General features: G+C 41.2%; 2 protein-coding genes across 3 annotated transcripts; one reads left to right on the top strand and one right to left on the bottom strand.

The window, feature by feature from the left end:
• The first annotated feature begins 2,929 nt into the window (after positions 1–2,929).
• LOC117753413 (macrophage mannose receptor 1-like) lies at positions 2,930–5,023 on the top strand. Its single transcript, XM_034571490.1, has 4 exons — positions 2,930–2,945; positions 3,633–3,676; positions 3,779–4,144; positions 4,485–5,023. Exons 2-4 carry the CDS (start codon positions 3,640–3,642, stop codon positions 5,021–5,023), a joined length of 942 nt encoding a protein of 313 aa, XP_034427381.1. The 5' UTR covers positions 2,930–2,945; positions 3,633–3,639.
• Positions 5,024–6,980: 1,957 nt separating this feature from the next.
• Positions 6,981–21,196, bottom strand: LOC117753323 (carnitine O-palmitoyltransferase 1, liver isoform-like). Of its 2 annotated transcripts, none has more exons than XM_034571341.1 (19): positions 21,012–21,196; positions 18,030–18,175; positions 17,116–17,255; positions 16,550–16,721; positions 16,044–16,145; positions 15,647–15,784; positions 15,372–15,449; positions 14,577–14,684; positions 13,997–14,084; positions 11,512–11,707; positions 11,232–11,420; positions 11,035–11,140; positions 10,829–10,945; positions 9,570–9,734; positions 9,326–9,454; positions 9,002–9,157; positions 8,767–8,880; positions 8,500–8,592; positions 6,981–7,705 (listed from the first exon to the last, which is right to left on the bottom strand). In XM_034571341.1, exons 2-19 carry the CDS (start codon positions 18,168–18,170, stop codon positions 7,580–7,582), a joined length of 2,358 nt encoding a protein of 785 aa, XP_034427232.1. In that variant the 5' UTR covers positions 18,171–18,175; positions 21,012–21,196; the 3' UTR covers positions 6,981–7,579. The 2 variants fall into 2 exon arrangements, with proteins under 2 accessions (XP_034427232.1, XP_034427233.1); XM_034571342.1 differs by lacking the exon at positions 13,997–14,084 and adding an exon at positions 13,370–13,454.
• Positions 21,197–21,512: the final 316 nt, after the last annotated feature.

The following is a 21,512-nucleotide window of genomic DNA, read 5'->3' as shown; positions in this document are numbered from 1 at the left end:
AAAAAAGAATGTTCTTACCTTCCTGATGTCCTCTAAATAAAAAAAGGGAAATGAAATAATATATCAGACATGCAATGATACAAAAGCTAATTTATTATGAATGAAAGGACTGCATTGACTCACCCATGATCTTCTAAATCAGACATGGTAACACTGGGGAGAAATCATTCTGTTATAAATGTGCAACAACATTAGCTCACAATATGAAAGGTCTTTCTAAATGCAATTCTGTTAAAAAGGGTAACGGTTATCTAAACCCGCTTACAAGTGGAGGACAACACTAAAGTTTCACTACAGAAGGAGAACTTGTGGTTAGGTACTAAGAGCTAAATCTGTTCTATGAGACAAAGTGCAGGAGATCAGGTAAAGGAGTGCACCAAAAACTTTAGGGTATTAGAGAGTAGGTGCTCTCTCAAGAGAAATCGGAAATCAGAAGATTTAGAGGAAGGCCCCTGCTTCAAAAATATTCTTAAAATTAGCTCCCAATTTGCAAACAATGATCTGACATTAATAGGATTTGATAATGATGCAATCTGACTGAAAAAAAATCCCCTATTTAATTTGCATACGTCTCCAGATGAGACTTTTTAGAGCCATTCAAAATACATGTTTATCTCCTTAGGTTCAAATATATAATTAATTAAAAAATCCGTGACGTAGGGGAGATGAAATATCTTGTTCAAAGCATGCCAGTGCTTTTGTTCAAAGAAGAAGATGAAGGGAAAGGCCACTTGTAGCTAATGATCTAGGAATAGAAGAGGACAGTGTCCTGTTACCCAGGGTAAGAACAAAGTATCAGCTGGCCAATCCTTCTTGATTAATTTGATTTACAAGAGAGAATGTGGGATGGAGAGATTACAGCTGGTCGGCTGGACGCCATTAACACCAGCCAAGTCCTCTATTATCATTTCATCTACTCACAGTCTCCATGAGCTGAATGGGTATTTCCTTGCCTGAGGTGCCCCCGGAAATATTTTAGCATTCCCAACAATTACTTCTTCACTTTTTTTACATGTTCTTTTTTACAGTTACAGAAGTTTAAGTTCTAGACTTTTAAACAGTCTGATAAGATGCAGTTAAAACTGGACAGAAAGGTCTCTGGCTAGACAGAGCAAATTCTGAAACCCAATTTGTATCCCCACAGCTGGAAGCCCCCTCAGACTGCCTGTCTTTGAGCGTATTAACATGGAAGTTCTCAGAGCATGCAAATCTGAATAAACATGGGCACATGGACAAAAGGCAAATGAGGGATTGAGAGAGGAATTCATTATCAACGCTGCACTGTTGAATGTTTCTGGCCAAACTGACCGACGGGGTCATACTCGTTATGACAAATGGACAGAGAGGTTAAGGGAACCAAGAATAACGTCATGAGGGAACATTCCTAATGGATACTGTTATCACTGCCACTGGCTCCCTGGTGGATCCAGTGTTTCCAAAGGTGCTGAATTTAGCTTTTTCGGTTTGTTGCCATGAAAACAGAATATATTGTAACTGTGACCATGAAAAAGACAATTTTCTCCGACTACTTACTTTTGGATGTTTTACAGCAGCTTTAATTTAATCAGTTATATATTCATATACATTCATATTTAATTGTTAAAAGTACAATAACTGATTTTTGGTCACTCGTGAAAAGCTGATAAGCTGAGAACACAACAATGACAGGTGCTATTAGCGTCTTTTAGCGCATTTCACTGAAAGTTGTCGAAAAACATCTTGAATACAGTTCTAGATTCTGATTTGATAGAAAATATCTAAGAAATGACAGAAACTAGCTCTTCTGGATGGTTTCACACTTCCACAGCAGCATAGAGGACATTTCAGAGCACATACCTGCACAGGAAAAAGAGGGAGACTTTCACTGAGGATGATGAGTAACAACTGCAGAGGCTGAAACAGACCTTTATATACGCGGCCGTGTGGGGTGACGAAGAGGCGACACTGAGGTGCACGTGCGTGTGTGTGTGTATGTCGGGGGTATGATTCAGAAAAGAGCGACGGGGAATGTATGCGGATTATTGGTGGCTTTTGAGAGCATAAGCTGATAATGAAGCGAGGGTGTGTTGGTGACCTCACAGCTGAAAAAAGAGACATGAGGACAGGTGGCAGACGATGGAGAGAGATAGAAGAGACAGAACAACGAGGCCAGAACAGAAGAATTGCTAAAGAGAGGCAGAGAGATTCAGTTTGTGGTTCAGGATGTGGAGGCTCTGAACATCACTGGTACCCGGGGTCTTTACTCCTGTCTGTGCAATCCCTTTTTTTTTTTCTTCAAATGACTATAAAGCTTATCCTCAAGCACTGAAAGGTGATTCAGAAGAGGAAACTAATTTCTCCACAATGTTCCTTGTTTTTTTCTTTAACTAGTCAATGACTGACTATGTGGTATTACACTGGAAACTGTCCACACTTGTTCTGGGTAATGCATCTTCATCTTTGAATGAATTGCAAAAAACAGTTAAACATTAAAATAGAAATCCCAAAAGAAAAAAGAAAAAAAGAAAGAAACCCACCACTTCGATATACAAAGGCACATAAGAAGTGTGGCTGTAGCTCAGGAGGTGGAGTTGGTCGTCCACTAACAAATTGTGTTAATGGTGTGTGATAGAAAAAGCCCAGTATATAGTGGAGCTATATGAATGTGGCTTAACGATTAGAAAAGCACAATATGAAATACAGTCCATACATATGTGACTTTTCGGTTGAACAGATACAATCTCTTCTCATAACTATCAACATAATGACGATAACAGGTCACATAACAAGGCTGAGCTTTTTTTTTACAAATACATTTTGAAAGGTAAATATGCCCTTGAACTGGTCAAATGCAAACAACATTTCCATAAAGACAAATGTTTGGCTCCTTGGGACCGACTGAAGCACATGTGTGAAGGGAGAGCGCGAGAGAGCGAGAGAAAGAGAGAGAGACATCGGTGCATCAGGTAAGACGGAACATTTTTACCGTGGATATTTAGAATTATAAACATAACAGCAGCAAGGATAAAATCCTACTATGAACATGTTAGGGGCTATAGCAGCCGATAAGGACAAGAGATCTTATCGTCACTGAAATGAATTAATATGATGTAAAATGTAAGTTTAGATTAGATCTTTTCTAAAAGTTGCTCACTTGTGATTATGATACATTTTTTATGCTAAACATCTTAACAGATAAAAACAGTTAGGACACAGATATAGATGAGGTTTTGAAAGGATAAGGGGTAATACAATAAAGAGAATTTAGTTTTTTTTAATTTAGGGAGTTGTATTACTGATGAAGCTGTGAAGAAGTTGCTCTCTAATGGGAAATAAGTTATGAAAATGGACATATTAATAACAAAAGGTCAAGCATGTTAGATATATATATTTTTCATTTTATATTCTATATCTTGTGTATATACTGTATATAAAAATAATTCACTTTTCTTTTAAATTTTTTATTTATTTTAATTAATTATTATTTTTTAAATCTATCTTTTGTGTTTGTCTAATACAAAAGAGCATGGCCCTGAGTGAGGTATCCACTGGTGTAAAATAATATTGGCTAATAAACACTGCAAAGAGACATTTCTAGTGTAGGAAAGTATTCATTTGACTTGTTTTTAACATTTACCCTTTTTATATCTTAGACAAATCATGTCTAAATATCTGGTGATTTTGCTGCTAACATCTGGTAAGTGTACTCACATAAAACAAACTATGAAATAATTAAGTGAAATAAAAAAATACAGTTAAATTAATAGTTTTTTAATGATATTTGATGGGCGTCCTACAGGTAGTGTCACTTTGTGTTCACACATTTATCATGAGTATCACCTGATAAACGAGGCTAAGACCTGGGATGAGGCCCAGAGTTACTGCAGGGACAACTACACCGACCTCGCCACCATCGGTAACCGTGACGACATGGAGCGGCTGGTGAACATGGCACCCAGTGGCACGATCTGGATCGGTCTGCGAGAGACGGGGCCGGAGTCCTGGGTCTGGTCTGTGGGAGAAACAGGGATGAGCCACGAATCACCGACCTACTCTAACTGGGCCGGTCACAAGGACAGTGATCACTACTGTGGAGGCATGAGGGCTGACGGGAAATGGCTCAGCGGACTTTGTGGAACAGCTCTTCCTTTCGTCTGTCAGGGAGGTCAGTGAGGCGGCTTTGATGCAGTGGTGGAGTCAAACTTTGAAATATACTTCAAAGTATTGAAAGTAAAAGTAGCTGTTGGCAGTAGCCTGTTCCCTAATGCATCGGTCTATTGTATCAGTAACTGTGTCTACTATGCTGATATATTGCCATATAAAAGAAAAGGCAGAGTGTCGGCCTCTTCTGATTTAGACTGTAAAAGGGGTAAAAACCATAAAAAGGGCTTAGGGACACTTGTTTTATTACGTGAACTATCCCTTTAAACTTGTTTGCTGCAGTTTGAAAATGTTCTCATCCTCTTCAAGAAACCTAATCTTCACATTTTTTGAAATATTCCCAGTTGAGGGGTCCGGTGAGGTGTCCGTTGTCCTTCAAAATATGACGTGGCAGAAGGCCCAACGGTACTGTCGCCAGCACAACATGGACTTGGCCAGTGCGAGAAACCAGAGTGAAAACCAAGCATTACAGCAAGTGTTAAATAAAAATGGGTCTCAAGCCTTGGTCTGGATCGGTTTGTTCAGAGATAAATGGAAGTGGACGGACCAGAGCAACAGCTCCTTTAGACACTGGGCCAACGGTCAACCAAACAATGATGGAGACTGTACATTGTTCGGCATCAACGGGTGGTATGACAGAGGCTGTCAGCACAAATTTCACTTCCTCTGCCATACTGGTGAGCATATCTGTCCCAGTCTGAGTCCTGAAATTCCGATGATCAAATCTTTTAAGACCCTGCAGAAACCAGAGCACGTACTTGTTGCAATGTTTCGTTTCTATGTGTTTGACCACAGCAAGAATAAAAGCCAAGGTGAAGCTGATTGTGAGGTTGGAAATAAAGTCAGACTCACTCCTTCAATTCCAGGATTTAGCTGTGAGTGACGCCATTTTGATCCAAGTAAGTGTTTCATTTTAAAATGTGGGTGTTTGTCGGTAAAGTAACGATAACATTGTCGTTTAAAACACGGGGAAAGGTCGTTTTCTCTTTAGTACATAGGCGATAATAATCATACAAAGACAATATCCAGCCCCTGTGAATGAAGGTGTGTTTTGTCTGTTAATCTCTTCATGTCTCCGTAGATCCAGAAACGGATCAAATGGTTGAAATTTCAGTGGAACATCCAACCAGACGGGAGGATTTTTCATAAAAAACAAAAAGAGAAAGTTAACGGCGGCTCCTGTTACAATTGAATATAAAGGGAAGCTGCCACTGTGGACTCTTCTGTGTCAACGTGAAACGATGCACTTGAATAAGTCGCTTACTCCTTCAGGTTTGACATCCCAGTCAGAATAGGTGCGATATTAATCTGAAATGCACATTGTATTTATCTTTATGGGGTAATTTTACCACTTTTCATACCTTTCATATTTTATTTGACTCTTATTGCTCATCATAAGTAGAAAATGTGTGTGGTTTCTGTTGCAATCTGATGATTTTGAAGTACCAACCCGGTAAAAAAACAACACTTGAGGCCTTTTTTCTTTAAGAACGACTTTATGTTCTCTTGTGACATTGCATTTAAAAAAAGGCCGACAATAGCGACATAATGAGACAAGCTCAACTGATCTGAACCGGAAAACAAACAGCGTCAGTAAATCAACAGAGAACAACGAGAATCGGCTTCCCTGCGAACGCACAGTCCCTTGAATTGAATGGCTTGACCTGCAGCACGGCTACGAGACTGACTAACTTCACATCATGTTCAAGTTCATAAATATAACTTGCATTGAAATGGTGCTTGAGCAGTAAAACAGTGATGAAAACCAAAACAGGTTTATAGACGGCAGTGAAAAAAAAAAACTGGAGTTCATTACAGTACGAGATTGAAATGCCTACTGACCGCCGAAACAAAAACTGACCAACATTAACTGTTTGAATGTGCCTGACAAAAACAATTAAAGTTATTTCCTGCCACTGAACATAGTACTTATGAAACAGTAATGGTGACTCATGAATTAAACAGAGCCATGTCATGTCTCTACATGTATAAACAGCCTGGCACTACGACCACTAGACGGAGTATTAGAGACACTTTAAGGAAAAAAGAATCAGAGATCTCGAGAATAAAGTTCTGATATTATAGGATAAAGTTGTAATTTTAGCTCAGTGTCACTTTAGAATCTTCAGCAGGATTATGCAAAAACAAATGGACAAATTTCCATGAAACTTTGTGGAGGGGCGGGGCTTGACCCGGGAAAGAACCCAGGATATGGATACAGATCAGGAGGCAGATCAAGGATTTTGTTTTTTTTACTTTCTTTCACATTGTGTAATTGTGTGTTTCTTTAATTTCTCAGAGAATAATTTATGGATCTTGTCTTGTTTTCTTTAAATCAGAAATGTTTAGAGGACTTTATGTATTCATGAATGTGTGCAATTTGGTTCGGATCTAGTGAATCTAAATGTGGTTTCAGGAGGGGACTGTTGCGCTCTACTGAGTGACATTCTAGTACTTAAAGGCACGTGATGTTCTCCACGAGACGACCTCAGCGATACTCGCGAGTTCTCGCTGATGTCGTCACGTGCCCCTAGGGCGAGAGCATAGAGAAGCGAGCTTGTGCGTGCGAATGTGAACGCGGCTCCGAGGAGGATATCAGAGGACATTTAGGTTAAAAACATGGTGTAAATGACGCTGTTTCCCCATTAAATTATGACTTTGATCTCGTAATATTACGTTACTCTCAAGATATTACATTATAATCAAAATCCGATTCAGCCCTAATACTCCGTCGTAGAGCACAGCGTTACAATCATATATGTAAAAAGCAGTAAACACTGAGAAGTCACAGACTTCCTAGATTTATAAATACCTCTTCTCACTGTTTGGACGACGTTGCATTCAGATCATAGAGACTGATGTCACCTGGACGGTCCTGCACGTTTTCTCTCCGTGCTGATGCTCCCAAGACCAAAGATTCACCACACACACGTACAGCCGCATTTTCAGAACAGATCATTAGTGGCACAGAAAATGTGGCAATATATACTGCACTTGATTTTATATGAAATTCATCCCTGCGATTACGTAACGTTGGCAACTCCTCTAATACCTTTGAGTGGTGCAATTAGCCGTGGCCTTTTAAAAATAATTAAACAATATCTTAATAAGTACTTTTTATATTTAGGGCTTTTTCTAAAAAAAATGACCCACTGGTTTAACTGTTTAAACTAAACCGAACCAATTAAACATACTGTATTAGAATCACACTGTTTGACTTGTTATTCTATGCACCCTCTTTCCCTTCACATACCAATCACACGGCTAATATAAACACACAAATACAGATGCAAATCAGTAAAAACAACACCTCCCTTATGTCAGTTTCCTCGTGTAGATTTCTCTTATCATCTCACTGGCTTTAAAATTCTCCCAACGCATGAGAAAAAAAACTTCCCTTCCACTGTTTCCCTTTCTCCCTCCTGAGCAACTACAGTATCTACAGGTCCTTCTTGACCTCGGGCCGCCCCTCTCCCGCACTGTAAGGATCTCTCTGGGCCGGGCCGAGCAGCTGCATCATGTCATGTAGGGCTTTTCTGATCTCAGCGCCAAAATTGTGGGCGTCCTGGGAGGGAGACACAGAATAAAGAATGAGGTTTTATGTCATCACATCAGCTCAAATCAATCTAGCTCAGGGTTAAATGAAAAAGCTGTGCTCAATATGTTGTTAGTACAACAGCGTATTAGGGCCACTTAAAGGGACAAAACTCAGAGATTTTGAGAATTAAGTCACAATTTTAAGGCTTTGTGTCATGTTAGAGGGGAATATCAGAAGATCAGCCTGTCACCTGTGTTAAAATGAGGAACGTGGAGCTTCTTGTTCAGTTATACTTTGGTAAAGGTTTCACAAATATCAAAATATTTTATTATTTTGTAGTTTCTCAAGAAACATCCGATTGGTTCAAGAGTTTTGGTCTAGAAGGAGTTGAACTTCAAGGGCTCAGGTTGCTGGATATTTCCTTAAGATTTTTCTTTCTTTATTCTCATAACATCATGACTTTTTTCTCATTAAAAGATTACTTTATCCTCATAATAGTACGACCTTTTATGTACTGTAGGTATATTGCATTTACACTCTTATTGCTATGTGCTATATAAATATCCAGTATCAGTCTCACTGTAAGGCTCTTTTTGGGCTTAATTTTCAAATGATCCTCCGACACAACTCTAAAAACTACAAGAATAATACACATCATGTACTAGAATACACATACTGATCTTGATCAGTAGAAAAACATATATTTTGTTTACTTAAAAAAATGTATTTAGTCCTCTCACAACAGTTTCTGCCCCATAGGAAGAGTTTACTTTTTTCACTTTCGTTTTGCAGTGTAAAATTACTGATTCCATTTTACTCACAGTTTCTGGACATGAGATCTTGCACGAGATGTGGAAGTTAATCAAGTTGTTTCCCACAATGTAGTAGGACACCCCATAACCATCATCAGCCACCTGAAAGCAGTCAGACAACATTAATACTCATGGCTCTGTAAGAACATCAGAGCAACAAAAAAAACTCTAAAAAGAACATGTGTTAAGATTATTTAAAAAAAAAAACAACTATGAATAGCACAATTACATTACACAGACAAAACTAATCCAACTACATTGTAATGTGACACTGACCGGACCAAAGCCCCCTCCACAGGAGACATACTCTGGGTGGTTGACTAAGTCAAAGAGCTCCACCTGCTGGACAGGAGTCTGACTGGTGGACAGCCGCCAAGGCTCAGACAAAACCTGAGACAAACACAAGAGGCAAATGCATCAGTTTGTTTAAGTCACGGCAAAGAAAAGGGACGTGACTGAACTGGACTGATTAGATCTGTGTGATTAAAGTGAAAAAAGGGAGGAAATTAACCTCTTTCAAGAAAGGAGACTCCACTCCGAGGTATTTGGAAACCACGTAGAGGCAGAAGATGTGTCTGTCGATACCAGATCCAGTCATCGCCAGGCGGTAAAGATTCTGGTGCTTCTCGGACGCAGAGCGGAACAAACGCCTGCACACATCTGCTGACTGGTGGAGAAAAGTAGGAGTGGCATGACTGCTTGGCATAGCAAACGTTAAAAATAGACACTGTCTGATTTATATGAGGGAAATAGCTATTGGAAATCATCATTTGAAATCAAGAGAACCCATTATCGCCCCCTTCTGAAAAACTATCACATCCAGCATCTGTCTCACCTCTCCACCCTCCAGCGCTCGGACGAAGGCGGAGCTCTCGTTGCTGCAGGAGCGCACAGTCTCGGTCCTGCCCTCCCTGAACAGACGGGTCATGGAGGCTTCGTACGTCAGACAGAACGTCCCCCGGCTCTGCAGAGCAAAAAAAAAAAAAGGTCACATGCAACTGGTAATATAGACGTTCCCGAACACAACAGATCGGCCTCGTGTCAACCATGTGTGTGTTATACTTCAGAGAGAGACTCACCCTGTAGTAGGCCAGCTGAAGTGCCATTTGAATGAAGGCGTCTGGACTGACTCGACACTTCTTCATCCTTCCTTTGCCAAAGTCTCGGAAGGACAGAATGTGGAAGTCCAAGTCGTCGGCAAGAGCCTGGGCCACTGACAGGGACTGAGAGATCTGCTCCTCACACTGAGACAGACACCAACAGTTAACATCAGCAGGACTGAGACATCGACAGTATGACAGTTACACTGTAATTAATACATAAGCCGTACATCTATATTGTTTGACATATTGACCGATGTTCAACCTGTTTTTACATAACACATGTAATTGTTTTTGTCTTTTCAGCCCGTTTAGGAATGAACAACCTGTTATTGACAAACTGTATTCAAAGTACAATGCATGGCAGCGTGCATACAACTGAAACCATAAATAAATGAAGTTGCTCTCTTGCTAAGGGCTGGATAAGAATAGATGGACACAACCCATGTTTAGATGTTTTATACATGTTTGTTTATACCTTCGTATACAGACCTGAGGGTGGTATCTCATTCAACTTGTTGAAAATTAAACCAACATGTCTATGTTATTTCATGCAGAGTTGTAAACACTGTAATTAATCCTTTAAAACATTAGTTTCCAAATTCATCCTTAGTTTATAATGATCAAGAATAGTGCAGTTATTATTCAGGTCATTCAGGTGGGTGGTACAAAGGCTCTGCTTTGGGCTCTTTTGACACTCTATACTGAAACTTCTAGCATTATCATTATGCAAATAAAACTGCTAAAATATACTTGGTCAGTTGGTTGCAAAATGACTTTTGAAGGTTACAGGCTACAGGAAGTAATTGCTATCTGAAAAACACACAGATACTAGAGGACTTTACACAGTGCAATTGGCTGGGTTAGGATCTTATTGTTATGCTGTTAAACATTTCTAAAAGGAAGAAAATGGTGACCCACCCTCCACACATTAGATTATATAATCATCTACTAATAATAATGATACATTCTGTCATACTTGAGGTGAAACCAGCATCACCCTCTGATGCTGTGAAAGCTACAGTATCTGTTTAAAATTGGAATCATTTAATTATGGTTTAAAGTTTCACCACGACCATACAATATAAATTATGATGTTTACAGTACATGCATCATTTCAACTTCTTGATGCATGTTTTAAAAGCCAGTATGGGTTGTTGATGACAGGGGAGACAGAACCTGTTCTTTAGCTAAAAGAGGAAAAGGATTTTAGGATCATGTGTGAGCGGAGGACTCACCTCTGGAGGAATTTCCCAGTTCAGCTTCTGTGGTTGTGGTAGCGATGAATCCACATCTCCTTTGCAGTGACCTTCTTCATTGTAACCCAGACGGAAACAGTCGGTGGCAAGGGTGTACTGGAGACACACAACAATCTCAAGTGTCAGTCTCTTCTTGGGGGAGATGGATGATGGTGTCCAACCCTAATTTCCGTTGCTTTCCTTACCTCCCATAGGTGTGCGATCACTGGTGCGTCAGCCCACGAGTGCTCTGCGTTTATGCCTTTCTTTCCATTCTTGAAGTAAACCACTGAGAAGGACTTGTCGAACCACCTGCATGGCAACCCAAAAGAAAGACCAACATAATTCTAACTAGTTCCTGAATGAGTTTAAAAAGGCGTTGATCGGTTTAGTGAAGAATTACCTGTCGTAACATTTCCCATGCAACAAGCACTTGGCATAGCGATCTAAACTAGCCACGGGGTCATCTCCCAGCATGCCCTGCTCATCATCATCCAGGGTCACAAAGAAGGCGGCTCTCTCGATGCAGTCCAGAGAGCGTTTGTTGACCCCACTACTGAAATACTTCTTCCTGGCTTGAGCCCATGGAATTCTGGGAAACATTTCAGAGGAAACTGGTGACGTCACATCAGGGACGGAGTATGATTTAGTGATTTAGTCACAAGAGGCTTAATAAAGCTGACCTGTCTCCTGCAGTCAGGGCCCCCAGTTTTGCTTCTCCTTGGCAAGGAGCTGAGGTGTCATCGAGGATCCTTTGAATTTGGAATTCAATCTCTCTGGGGGACAGGAGTCTGCCTGCCTGGTACACCCTCAGACGAAAGTAGCGCCCCCTGTGGTAAGCCACTATGTAGTCACTGTCCTGCCAATGTTGCAGAGAGTCTTTGGATATAGAAGAAAGAAGGAAAAGGGAAATATTTTATCATTGATTCATAGGCAAACATTTGGAGTGAATTTCTGCAGTTCAGAGTAGATGGTAATGAATTGCCTGGGCAACTGATTCACATAACAAATGATGGGATGCAGATGTGTCTTAAGGTTTATTTACAACCTCAGCATTTCTTTTTCCCTGCTGGTACAGAGGTTTCTCACATTTATGTTGTTTATTTGTAAATATATTTAATTGAATTTAGTTTGAATTGGGATGAACACAGCAACTGACTGCAACATGCCCTGTTGCATTAATTGGATAACATTTTTATATAAAAACATCTATCTAATAATTTCAGAAATCTTTAATTTTATTGGCTTCACACTTGGAATGTGTATTCATAACAGACGCCTTCATAACAACGCCAACAACAATGATTCTCCAGTTTGGCATTCTTCACACTGAGTCAGAATCTGTGAGCCGGCAAAAGTTTCACTTAACCCTCGTCTTGCTATAGTGAAGTTACTCATTAGCCACATCCACAGAGCTATATTTGCACAGGGCAGTTCCAGATAAAATATGTTTGAGGAAACAAAGTCTTGGGAAAATTGCTTGAACATTTTCTACTGGATAAACATTAGAAAGAGAACAGATGTCCCTGTTTAAAAATAGAATTACAGCACTGAGGTTGTATGCCTGCGCCAAACAAAGCAGTTTCTATGTACATATTTCGACATACTTTTTTTCCCCAGATTCAGATAAGGTCTATGTGAACCTTTGACCACTGAAACTTAATCACTTAATCTTTGATTCCAAGTGACAACTGATCAAAAGTTGAGGAAATTACCTCTTGAGATGTCACATTCCAGAGGCCAAAAACCAGAGGTCACTGTGACCTTGACCTTTGACCACCGAAATCAATCAATTTATCAGTGAGTCCTTCCTTGACGACGTTCCAGGGAAATCACCTTCACATGACCTTGACCTTTCAACTTTAACCACCAAAATCGAATCAGATCACCGTTGAGTCCAAGTGAATCTGTGGAAATTCCCTCAAGGCATTCTTGAGATATTGTGTTCACGAGAATGGGACGGACAGACAGATAACCCGAGAACATAATGCCTCTTGCCACTGACTATCGCCGGTGTGGAGACATAAAAGCAGCACCTGTTGCCAAAGAGTAAGAAGTGGACGTATGCTAGGAGGAGTGACATGGGACGGCTGTTGGCTGTGAGATCGGACTCCACTCAATTATCATCTTCAAAAGACAAACGATCTGAGCCATTAAGGCCTGAACCTCACACTTATAACTAACCAATATGTTGTACTAGAAGGCTGAAGAGGAATCCAAAAGTTGATCTTGAGGGTGATTTAAATAAATGTAAAACCTACTGTAGGAGACATGCATGAGAAGATCAGCGCTGTACCACCGAAAGCGAGGATTGCAAACTATGTTTCTTTTCATTGTCTCTTCTGATTTGAATTGACTGACAGAAGATGTAGAAACGTATTGAACAGGAACATTTAGTTTGTGTGAAACAGGGATGGCTCTTATCTTAAATTATTAACAATACACAATAACAATGTTGAGTATAATTCACACTGTTTTTGAAATTTAAAGATGTAAAACTGATATTGTACCAGCTGTAAAAAAAATTTAAAGAAATACTACCTGTAAGCGTTCCAGGGATTCGACAAGAGTCAAACATCCGCTCAAACTGATAGGAACAGCAAGGAACTGCAGACCTCAACAACCACTGAGCAGGATAAGAGAAGGGTGGGCCAGTACAAAAACAGACGTATGGGCAAGATAGGGAGGAAACAAAGGGGATGATGGAATAAAAACATAAGTGTGTTGGGAAAATGAAACCAGGGTTGAGAGGGACAAAAAAAAAGAAAACAACAATGTGTGGGCAGAAGAAAATAGACATTAGTTGAGGATGGGACCTTCCCAGAGACTCAGACAGACCTGAGATGAGACCGATAAGAGATGACAGGATGAGCTGGACAGAAAGAAATACTGTTTCAGGAGACTACACAGACTCACACATACACGCATGTTGGCTCTCACACAATTTCCTATCCCACACTTCAACGCCAGACATCATCAGCTTGCCTCATCATCTCTGAAGCAGCAGTGTGTTTGTATCGCTCACTATGAAGCCACTGTTGGCTTCCTCCTGGATGTTAATTGCTCATATTCAGGCGATATCATGGGTCAAACAGTCTATCAGCACTGGGGGGAACATCCCGCTGCCACAGTGTGTGTCTACGTGTGTGTACATGTCAGTCTCTTTACCGGACTCCTCTCCAGGAGTGCGTGTGGTGTTGAATATCCTCTCACACTGAGCTGCACACAGAGGAATGACAGTGCCGGGGATACGACTCTGGGAAACACAAGAGGAGGAGGAGGCGAAGGCGAAAGCGTAAGGAGGAGAACAGAGGAGAGCGGTGGAGGAGACCGTAGAGTCAAGCGAATAGTATACATATCATAAAAAGAGCCAGAGGCAAAGTAAAGAGGTAAAATAAAGAGAAATCAAGCGAGAGAAGGAGAGGTTGAAAGGAGGACAACAGGAGGGAGGGGGTGAGAAATGAGCATGGTATGAGAACATGAGGGAAATGTCTTCACGTACACATAACTAGATAAATGAGTGATATTTACTAGACACTCCAGACACACAAACACTAACGGATGGATGTAACTCACACTATTATAAAAACATACATATTATTAACTATTAACACAATATTCTGTGGTTCTACGAAGAAATATCCCAATCTCTCAGAATTTTGACATGTTTTCCATTGCACGGAGACGTGAATGGTGAATGTCTATGTATATGGAGCTGCTGTGGGGGATGAGTGGCAGAAAAACTCACAGGTTTAATCTCCTCTTTGTTGAGTTTGCGACGGTACAGAAAGAACGCATGGATGCTGTTGCCTGCCCTGGCCGCCTGGATGGGCGTGGGTGTCACGTACAAGAAGTCCTGCGGGAGAGAAGGAACAGACACAGGAAGTGAAGAGGACGAGGATAAACGGTTGAGATCAACCAAACAAAATGATACACAACTCCAGCTGGGATTAAAATGTCGCGTTTTCCTGTCAACAGGATTACGCAAAAACTACAGAACGGATTTCCACAACACTTGGTGGAAGGATGGGACATGGGCCAAAAAAGAACCCATTACGGGGGGGGGGGGGGGGGGGGGGGGAGTCCCAGGAATTTGTTCCCCCCACTTTCTTGATTATTGTGAGATAAGACATTTTTACATTTTCATAATAATAATTTATGGATCTTGCTGAAAAATATCAGGTATTTTAGGCAACTGATATTTATGAGGGTTTTCAATCTGGTGCAGTTTGATTGAATTCAAGGCAACTGTTAGGGCTTTGGCTACAAAATGCTATTCTACTGGGCAATGTATCTATTTTAGTCCCAATAAACAGCATCACAGAAAATGGGCACTGGGTACCTCCTTGGAGCTATCACTGTTAAAAAAGAGCATCAATGAATGGCAACAAAAAGCACCCGTCTTTTGTTAACCTCTCCCTATCAGGGATATTTTGGCATAATTTCTGGATAGTAGGAGGAGGTGAAGAAGCGTCGTTCATATCTATTTACAGTTTACAGTTGAAGCACAGTGTGTGGTCAGGAAACAGGAACATTTTCATACCATGCCATAGTAGTTACTGTTGACCATGATTGGGCTTCGTCCCCGCAGGTAGACGTATTCCTCCCACCAATCACTGACCTAAAACACAAGACCTAGTGAGAAAGCGAATACTGCAGCCAACTGGCAGTCACATCACTTGCATATTCAGACAGGATGAATAATTCAAACCACAGAACCGCACAAAGATATGCATTGTTAATGGAATTTTAAATTTCCTGTGGACATTCGAAGAGGCCACGCTTAATGTAACTAGAGTATTGTGGTCAGGCACTTACATAGTTGGATGACCAGAGAGCTTTGAGTTTGAGGTACCACTGCAGGCGTTTGCCGAGGCTGCTCTCAAACTCTGCGGCGAGATTGGTCATGCGTTCATACTTCGCATCATCCATCAGCGGACGCACAGATTCCAAGTACTAAAACAGTAGGCATGTATGTTAAATATGCAACAATCCAAGTATATAACATAGATTTGTCAAATATCTCTATTTAGAGAGGTGGATATCTTGCATTTCATATACATTTCAGCTTTCAGCCTTCACAATAGAGGACAGAAAAGACAATTTGGTGCAGCACAGTCAGAAGACAAAGAATGTGAGAAAGTGATGCATTTGTTTTGTGATCAGTAAGTAGCGTATTTCTGTCCTTTCCCCTCTTCTCAGTGTGATGTCTCACCCTCTGGACTGTGTCCTTGACAGCGGGCACAGGCAGGTTTGGCAGTGAACCCTGGTAGCTGTAGAGTAGAGGCTTTCTGCCAGAAAAGATCCGCACCAACGCCTGGCACAGACAAATATTTATGTGAGGACATTTATAAGATCTTTTATTACTTTTTCAGTTTATCATACATCATAAGAATCTACAGAAAAAACCCTTGTAGAAGAACAAAAAAAATCACTTTTTAACCTCATCAATTTATTTTCCTGGAATTATTTTGTAAATAAGTGGAGGTCATTCAGTGAAGAAGTATAATAATATGTATCTTGTAGCATACAACATGAACATTTTGTAGCATGTGAGGACATAAAAACAGCTTTTTTGTTACTACTAAAAAACAATTAGATGAGCTTTAGATTACATTACACTGCTCTAGCAGCACATAAGCATGTCAATATTCTGACAACAAAGATGACAAGGTGAGGGACAGTGAAGGGCGGGGTTGCAAATTTTAAAACGGCACTGACCACCCAGACTTTGGTTGTGTAGGACATTTTGCCATGTTGCTCGAACATCCAGCGGTGGTAAGAGAGGAGCTGCTTGAGGCACAGGCGCATGGTGAAGATGAGCAAGAGCCACAGCATGGTGCTGAAGAGCACTGCTGACACCACCGTCTGGCACTGGCTACTCATCGACTGGCTGGGAACGATGGGAGTAGGTGGACAGATGGATAGTAGAAGGGGGGGGGGGCGGCGGCAGTGAGTGAAATAGATGAAGAGAAGGAAGATGGCCGGTAGTAAAGAAACCAAACATGAAGGATGGATGGGAGGAGAGACAACAAATGTTTTGATTAATTATAAGAGCAAGTTTAGTTTTTTATACATTTGTCCAAAATCATAATCATAATAATGGACTGTGAAGAAGGTAATCGAAAGGGGTGCGGATGATGTAAACCACACTGGCGATGTGCTATTTATACTGCAGACGGTCCTCTCTGTGACACAGCACACAACCAGGGAACATGGAGGAGTCTGGTGAATCATAAGATTTATCATTAACTTTTACCGTTTTACTGAGTCATATGATGCGTTACCTGACCGGCAGGTGCTCCTGTATCTTGGCTATGAGGCCCATGGAGGGGTCGGAGCGAGTGTACATGGTGGCCAGGATTGCAATGACCACAAAGAGCCAGGAGGAGGGGCTAGCAGGATACACCCCTGTTACCACGCTGTTCTGTTTAAGTCAGAAAAGAAAGATTGACTTTAAATCCCATTCTTCATGTTTACACACACTGTCTTTGACATAATGAGATGCACCCTCTCAGCACCCTTCCAGTTCTGTTATGATTAGATTGAGTTAAAACTGTCAGGTTAATATATTATTACCCTGCATGCTGGTATTGCTTTCGCCCCTGTGTGTTTGAGAGAGCTTCTGTTTTCTGTGCATTTGAGACATTGAACATGAGTCAATTGCCTCTTTTTAGCAGATTTAACCTTGGTGTAAAAGAGGCATAACTTAACAACACATGGACATAAAGGTCAATGTCAAGGTAAAAAAAAATAGGCAAGAAGAAAATTATTCCCAATCATACGACATCATATATATTTACAGCTTATTTAGATAAACCAATCATTCCTCATCATGTGATATAAGTGACATCACAATAACACTTTTATGAAATGGCATTTTTACAATATAAAAAAGTTGGGGTTTATACAGAGCGTATACAACCAGCAAATCAACAAAGCTGTCAAATGAGTAGAATGAGCAGATAATAAACATTAAAACCATAATATGGACAAACCAACAGAACAGTGTCCTTGACAGATTCCTCCACACGGAACTCTGACACAGCTGCGAGTGCTGACAGCTGACATATCAAGAGGAGAAGCCATAATAATAAGAAGGAAGAGGAACACTGTAAGCAGGGCTGCAATTAGTGCAGATGGTTTTGGGACTGAAACATATGGTACTCTTGAACAAACAAAACAGGAGGAGCGGAGCTACCTTGAGTCTGATGATGCGCTTCTTCCAGGAGCGCACACCAGAGAGGTAGATCTCAGCGAGGGCCTGGTGGGACAGCTGCAGATCAATGCCCTCTGGGGTGACGGTGAACTGGAAGGCCACCGCCTGGTGGGCTTCTGCCATGGTTACTGTGCACGATGAGAGGGAAAAAAGGGGAGAGAGGAAAAAGGAGAAGCTTTTTTTAAACTGATCGATAAAAGCTGCTTTCAGACATGCACTGGTCTCCTGAAATTATACAGAAAGGCTGTATGTGAGAACACAAATATCTGAGTCAGAAGCTCCAGTCAATCTCCAGAGGGTTAGGGGGTTAGGGTTAAGTTGGCGAGTTGTTTCTAACATGTGATGGACGCAATATTTAAAAAAACGACCATCAACCTCAATGTAACTGCTACTGACACCAAACACAGAGAGGAAAGAACAACCACACTTTTTTTTCTCCTTTCATAACCAGAGGGAGAGTCAGTTCCGCTTCGGTCTCTCAGTGTGACACCTTTGACACAAGGCAAAGTTTAATCCCTGATTAACAAGGCTCTGCCTGCTCTTCAAGTTTGCGGTTAACATAATATCGCAACAAGAAAAAACGACCAAAAAGAACAACATAAACGACCAACAGCGATTACAACACACACAAGCAGAAACTTACGGAAAGACTGAAGGTGCTATCAAGTGCCGTGATGGGACTTAACAGATGATTCATCAAACTGATTATGAATTTTACAAAAAATTGTGTGTCATGTCAGCACATCAAAACAAATCCATCTTACAATGAGCATTTTTAAGACAAGCTTGCATTATGTATGACTCCTCTCAAATGCAAAGTCAGCTTGAATTTGATGAAGTTTAAAGGGAAAACATTCACTGGATGCTGATGTGATTGGGTATTTTTTTTTGTTTAAGGCTATTACTGCTTCTCTTCACAAAGGGAATTGATTTTCCTCCACAAATAGGCTATGGATAATGCCCTGAGGTTTAGTCACTGTGACACTGGACTGCACCCCCATCGAGGCTACGTCTGCTCTCATTGTGTGTGTCTAAACACACACACACACACACACACACTATTATCCCCAGGTCCCATGGAGGTTCTGCTCTTTAGGTCACGTCCTGCACATACAGTTGTACCTGTGCCCTATGCTCTATGAAAAGTAAATAAGAACTGACACAAACCCGTATTGTTTTCTACTTAGTTTCTATAAACTTTGCATTGTGATCCCTTGGATCGACGGGGAGTTCACAGTCGGAGAAGAGTGAGCTAAGAAAGGCCGGCCAAGGAAAGAGCTACTAGACCTTCACAGACAAACAGCAGCAGGTTTATTGCTGGTGTGTTTGACTAAGCTCTGCCTTATCATAACAGTCTGCCCCACAAGAAAAATATTGAAAACAAAGCAGCATGTTGTAGTAACAGGATCCAAGTACAAAGTATCCTCTGGTTATTATTACCACACTCACAGTGTTGAAGCAATTATATAAGCTTTCCAGAATTTCAGCCCTGAATCTTTTATGTTGTTTTAATTCACCAAAAACAACAAAGATAATCTGTAAAACCCATATAACTGACAACCATAATATTAGCCAAGGTTACATGCTGAACACTGTGGAGAACCTCACATAGAGCCACTGAATGGGAGCCATAGATGATGACCAGGGAAACAAATATATAATGAAACCATTGATATGACTCATTTAGGAAAAATAAACAGAAAAGTCACTACAACTAAATTTAGAGAGTAGAGTAATGTAGGCGTATACACTGCTGAGTCAGTAGAGTTTAAGTTTATAATTTTTTGAGACGGTAGGACAAGATGGTCAATATCGTTTGAGGGTTTTAAGTTGCAAACTACCAGCGGATGTTAGCGGGTGTTAGTGACCTATCTTCAGTTGTGTACCTTAGCATCATCAGGTGTTCTCAGCCTTTTAATAGCAAGACACCCGCTTGCAAAACGGAAATGTTTCCAGGGGAACCAAAAAAGTGATAAACCTGGCTGTAGTTCAATGCTTTGTGAAGTTAGTAAGGTCTGCTACTCGTCAGTGGTGATGTCATTGTAGGGTTTTCGCAAATTGCAGCGTGTTTCTGTATTTGCATGCGTTCTGACTTTTTGCAGTGGATGTGCCATCCAATTGATTGAAGTTATTTCCTTAATTTGAACGTGTATTTTCTATTTGCATGTGTTTTCTTAATTTGCAGTGCGTCCAGCTCTCTCGGCCCCCGTACACCACAGGTCGATCCCATGTCCCTCGCATCTTGGGGCCCAGTTGGGATCTTTCCTCCTGATCCAGAACCATTGGCTGCAGCGTTCTGCTGTGCGTGATGTTTCTTTTATGGTCTGGCGCGGGGCTAAGTCTCGTTTAGACCAGATTTTAAAGACCTGTAAACATTCCAGTTACACAGAAAGGTCAGTGTCTTATTTACTGTCAGTGTTTATGAGGATGGGTTGGGCAGAGCTGTGTGTCTGTGTGTGTGTCACTGATTCACCTGCACTAAACTTGAGAAGGGAAGTTGATGTGTAAACTCCACATGGACACACTAGCATAGGAACATGCAGGACAGATAACAGTAAACATGCCACAGCAGCTCTTTCAGCCACATAAACACACACACACACACACACATTAAATGAGGGGGGAAATGGTTCATTTTAACAAAGCAAATTTAACTTAGCACAATGTAACACCTTAAAAAAAAAGTCCAGTTTCAGGGTGAACACAAAACCACAGTATTTTTAAGATTATTTACACATTTTGCCAACAAAGCTCCATGATTGAAAGCTCCTGTGTTGGCTTAGCTTGATTGTTATGCTAGCTGCGCTGGGTTGGGGGGGGGGGGGACTGGCTGATGCTAGCGCTGTTAGCCGAGCATCCCGCAGTGAGCTGCTCGGTAACGGCTGCTAACGGGAGACAGGTCCGTTTCTCCGGGGCTCGAGCATCGCACCGTCGTCACTGACACGCTAGCATCGGGTAGCATACCTGTTGTCGCTGGCGGACAGCTCCAGAGACGCGGGGATCCACTGTCGAACTTCTGACGTCGATCAGGTGTCCGGCCCTCCTTCTCCTTCTTCTTCTCCTCCTCCTCTTCCTCCTCCTCCTCTTCTTCCTCCTCCTCGGTGAACCGCTGGACTACACCGCACGAAGCTATTGCTGCATTCACTGACTGTGGGAAATCTTGCTATCATGCAGAAGAAGCCTGCGAACTCATGTCCACAATTAGAGGGAAGACTGATAAATAACACAACTAGGATGGTCCACACTCAGTAGAGCACAAGGCCCAGACTACCACACACTTAGAGGTATCAGTCCCTTAAATGGGCCTCTAATATGTCATGTCATGTCATGTTGTGTCATGACATATTGGATGCCCATTTAAGGGACTGATATTGATCATTTCAACCTTTCCCCTATTTTACAGCAGTAAAACCATAACCTCATTGGTGTTGGTATTCGTTTGTTGATGCTATGGAGACAGGGTGA

Source organism: Hippoglossus hippoglossus, chromosome 19 (genome assembly GCF_009819705.1).
Source record: "Hippoglossus hippoglossus isolate fHipHip1 chromosome 19, fHipHip1.pri, whole genome shotgun sequence".
Taxonomy (NCBI): domain Eukaryota; kingdom Metazoa; phylum Chordata; class Actinopteri; order Pleuronectiformes; family Pleuronectidae; genus Hippoglossus; species Hippoglossus hippoglossus.
The sequence above is the reverse complement of the archived record's forward strand: the minus strand, read 5'-3'. Positions and strand labels throughout refer to the sequence as shown.

Excerpts from the sequence above, each read along its gene's own strand:
- LOC117753413 (XM_034571490.1), top strand. The coding sequence starts at position 3,640 with ATGTCTAAATATCTGGTGATTTTGCTGCTAACATCTG. Across the intron at positions 3,677-3,778 it reads GATTTTGCTGCTAACATCTG|GTAGTGTCACTTTGTGTTCA; the intron begins GTAAGTGTACTC and ends GGCGTCCTACAG. Across the intron at positions 4,145-4,484 it reads TCCTTTCGTCTGTCAGGGAG|TTGAGGGGTCCGGTGAGGTG; the intron begins GTCAGTGAGGCG and ends AAATATTCCCAG.
- LOC117753323 (XM_034571341.1), bottom strand. The coding sequence starts at position 18,170 with ATGGCAGAAGCCCACCAGGCGGTGGCCTTCCAGTTCACCGTCACCCCA. Across the intron at positions 11,141-11,231 it reads CATGGGAAATGTTACGACAG|GTGGTTCGACAAGTCCTTCT; the intron begins GTAATTCTTCAC and ends GTTGCCATGCAG. Across the intron at positions 9,735-10,828 it reads ACTGGGAAATTCCTCCAGAG|TGTGAGGAGCAGATCTCTCA; the intron begins GTGAGTCCTCCG and ends TGTCTGTCTCAG.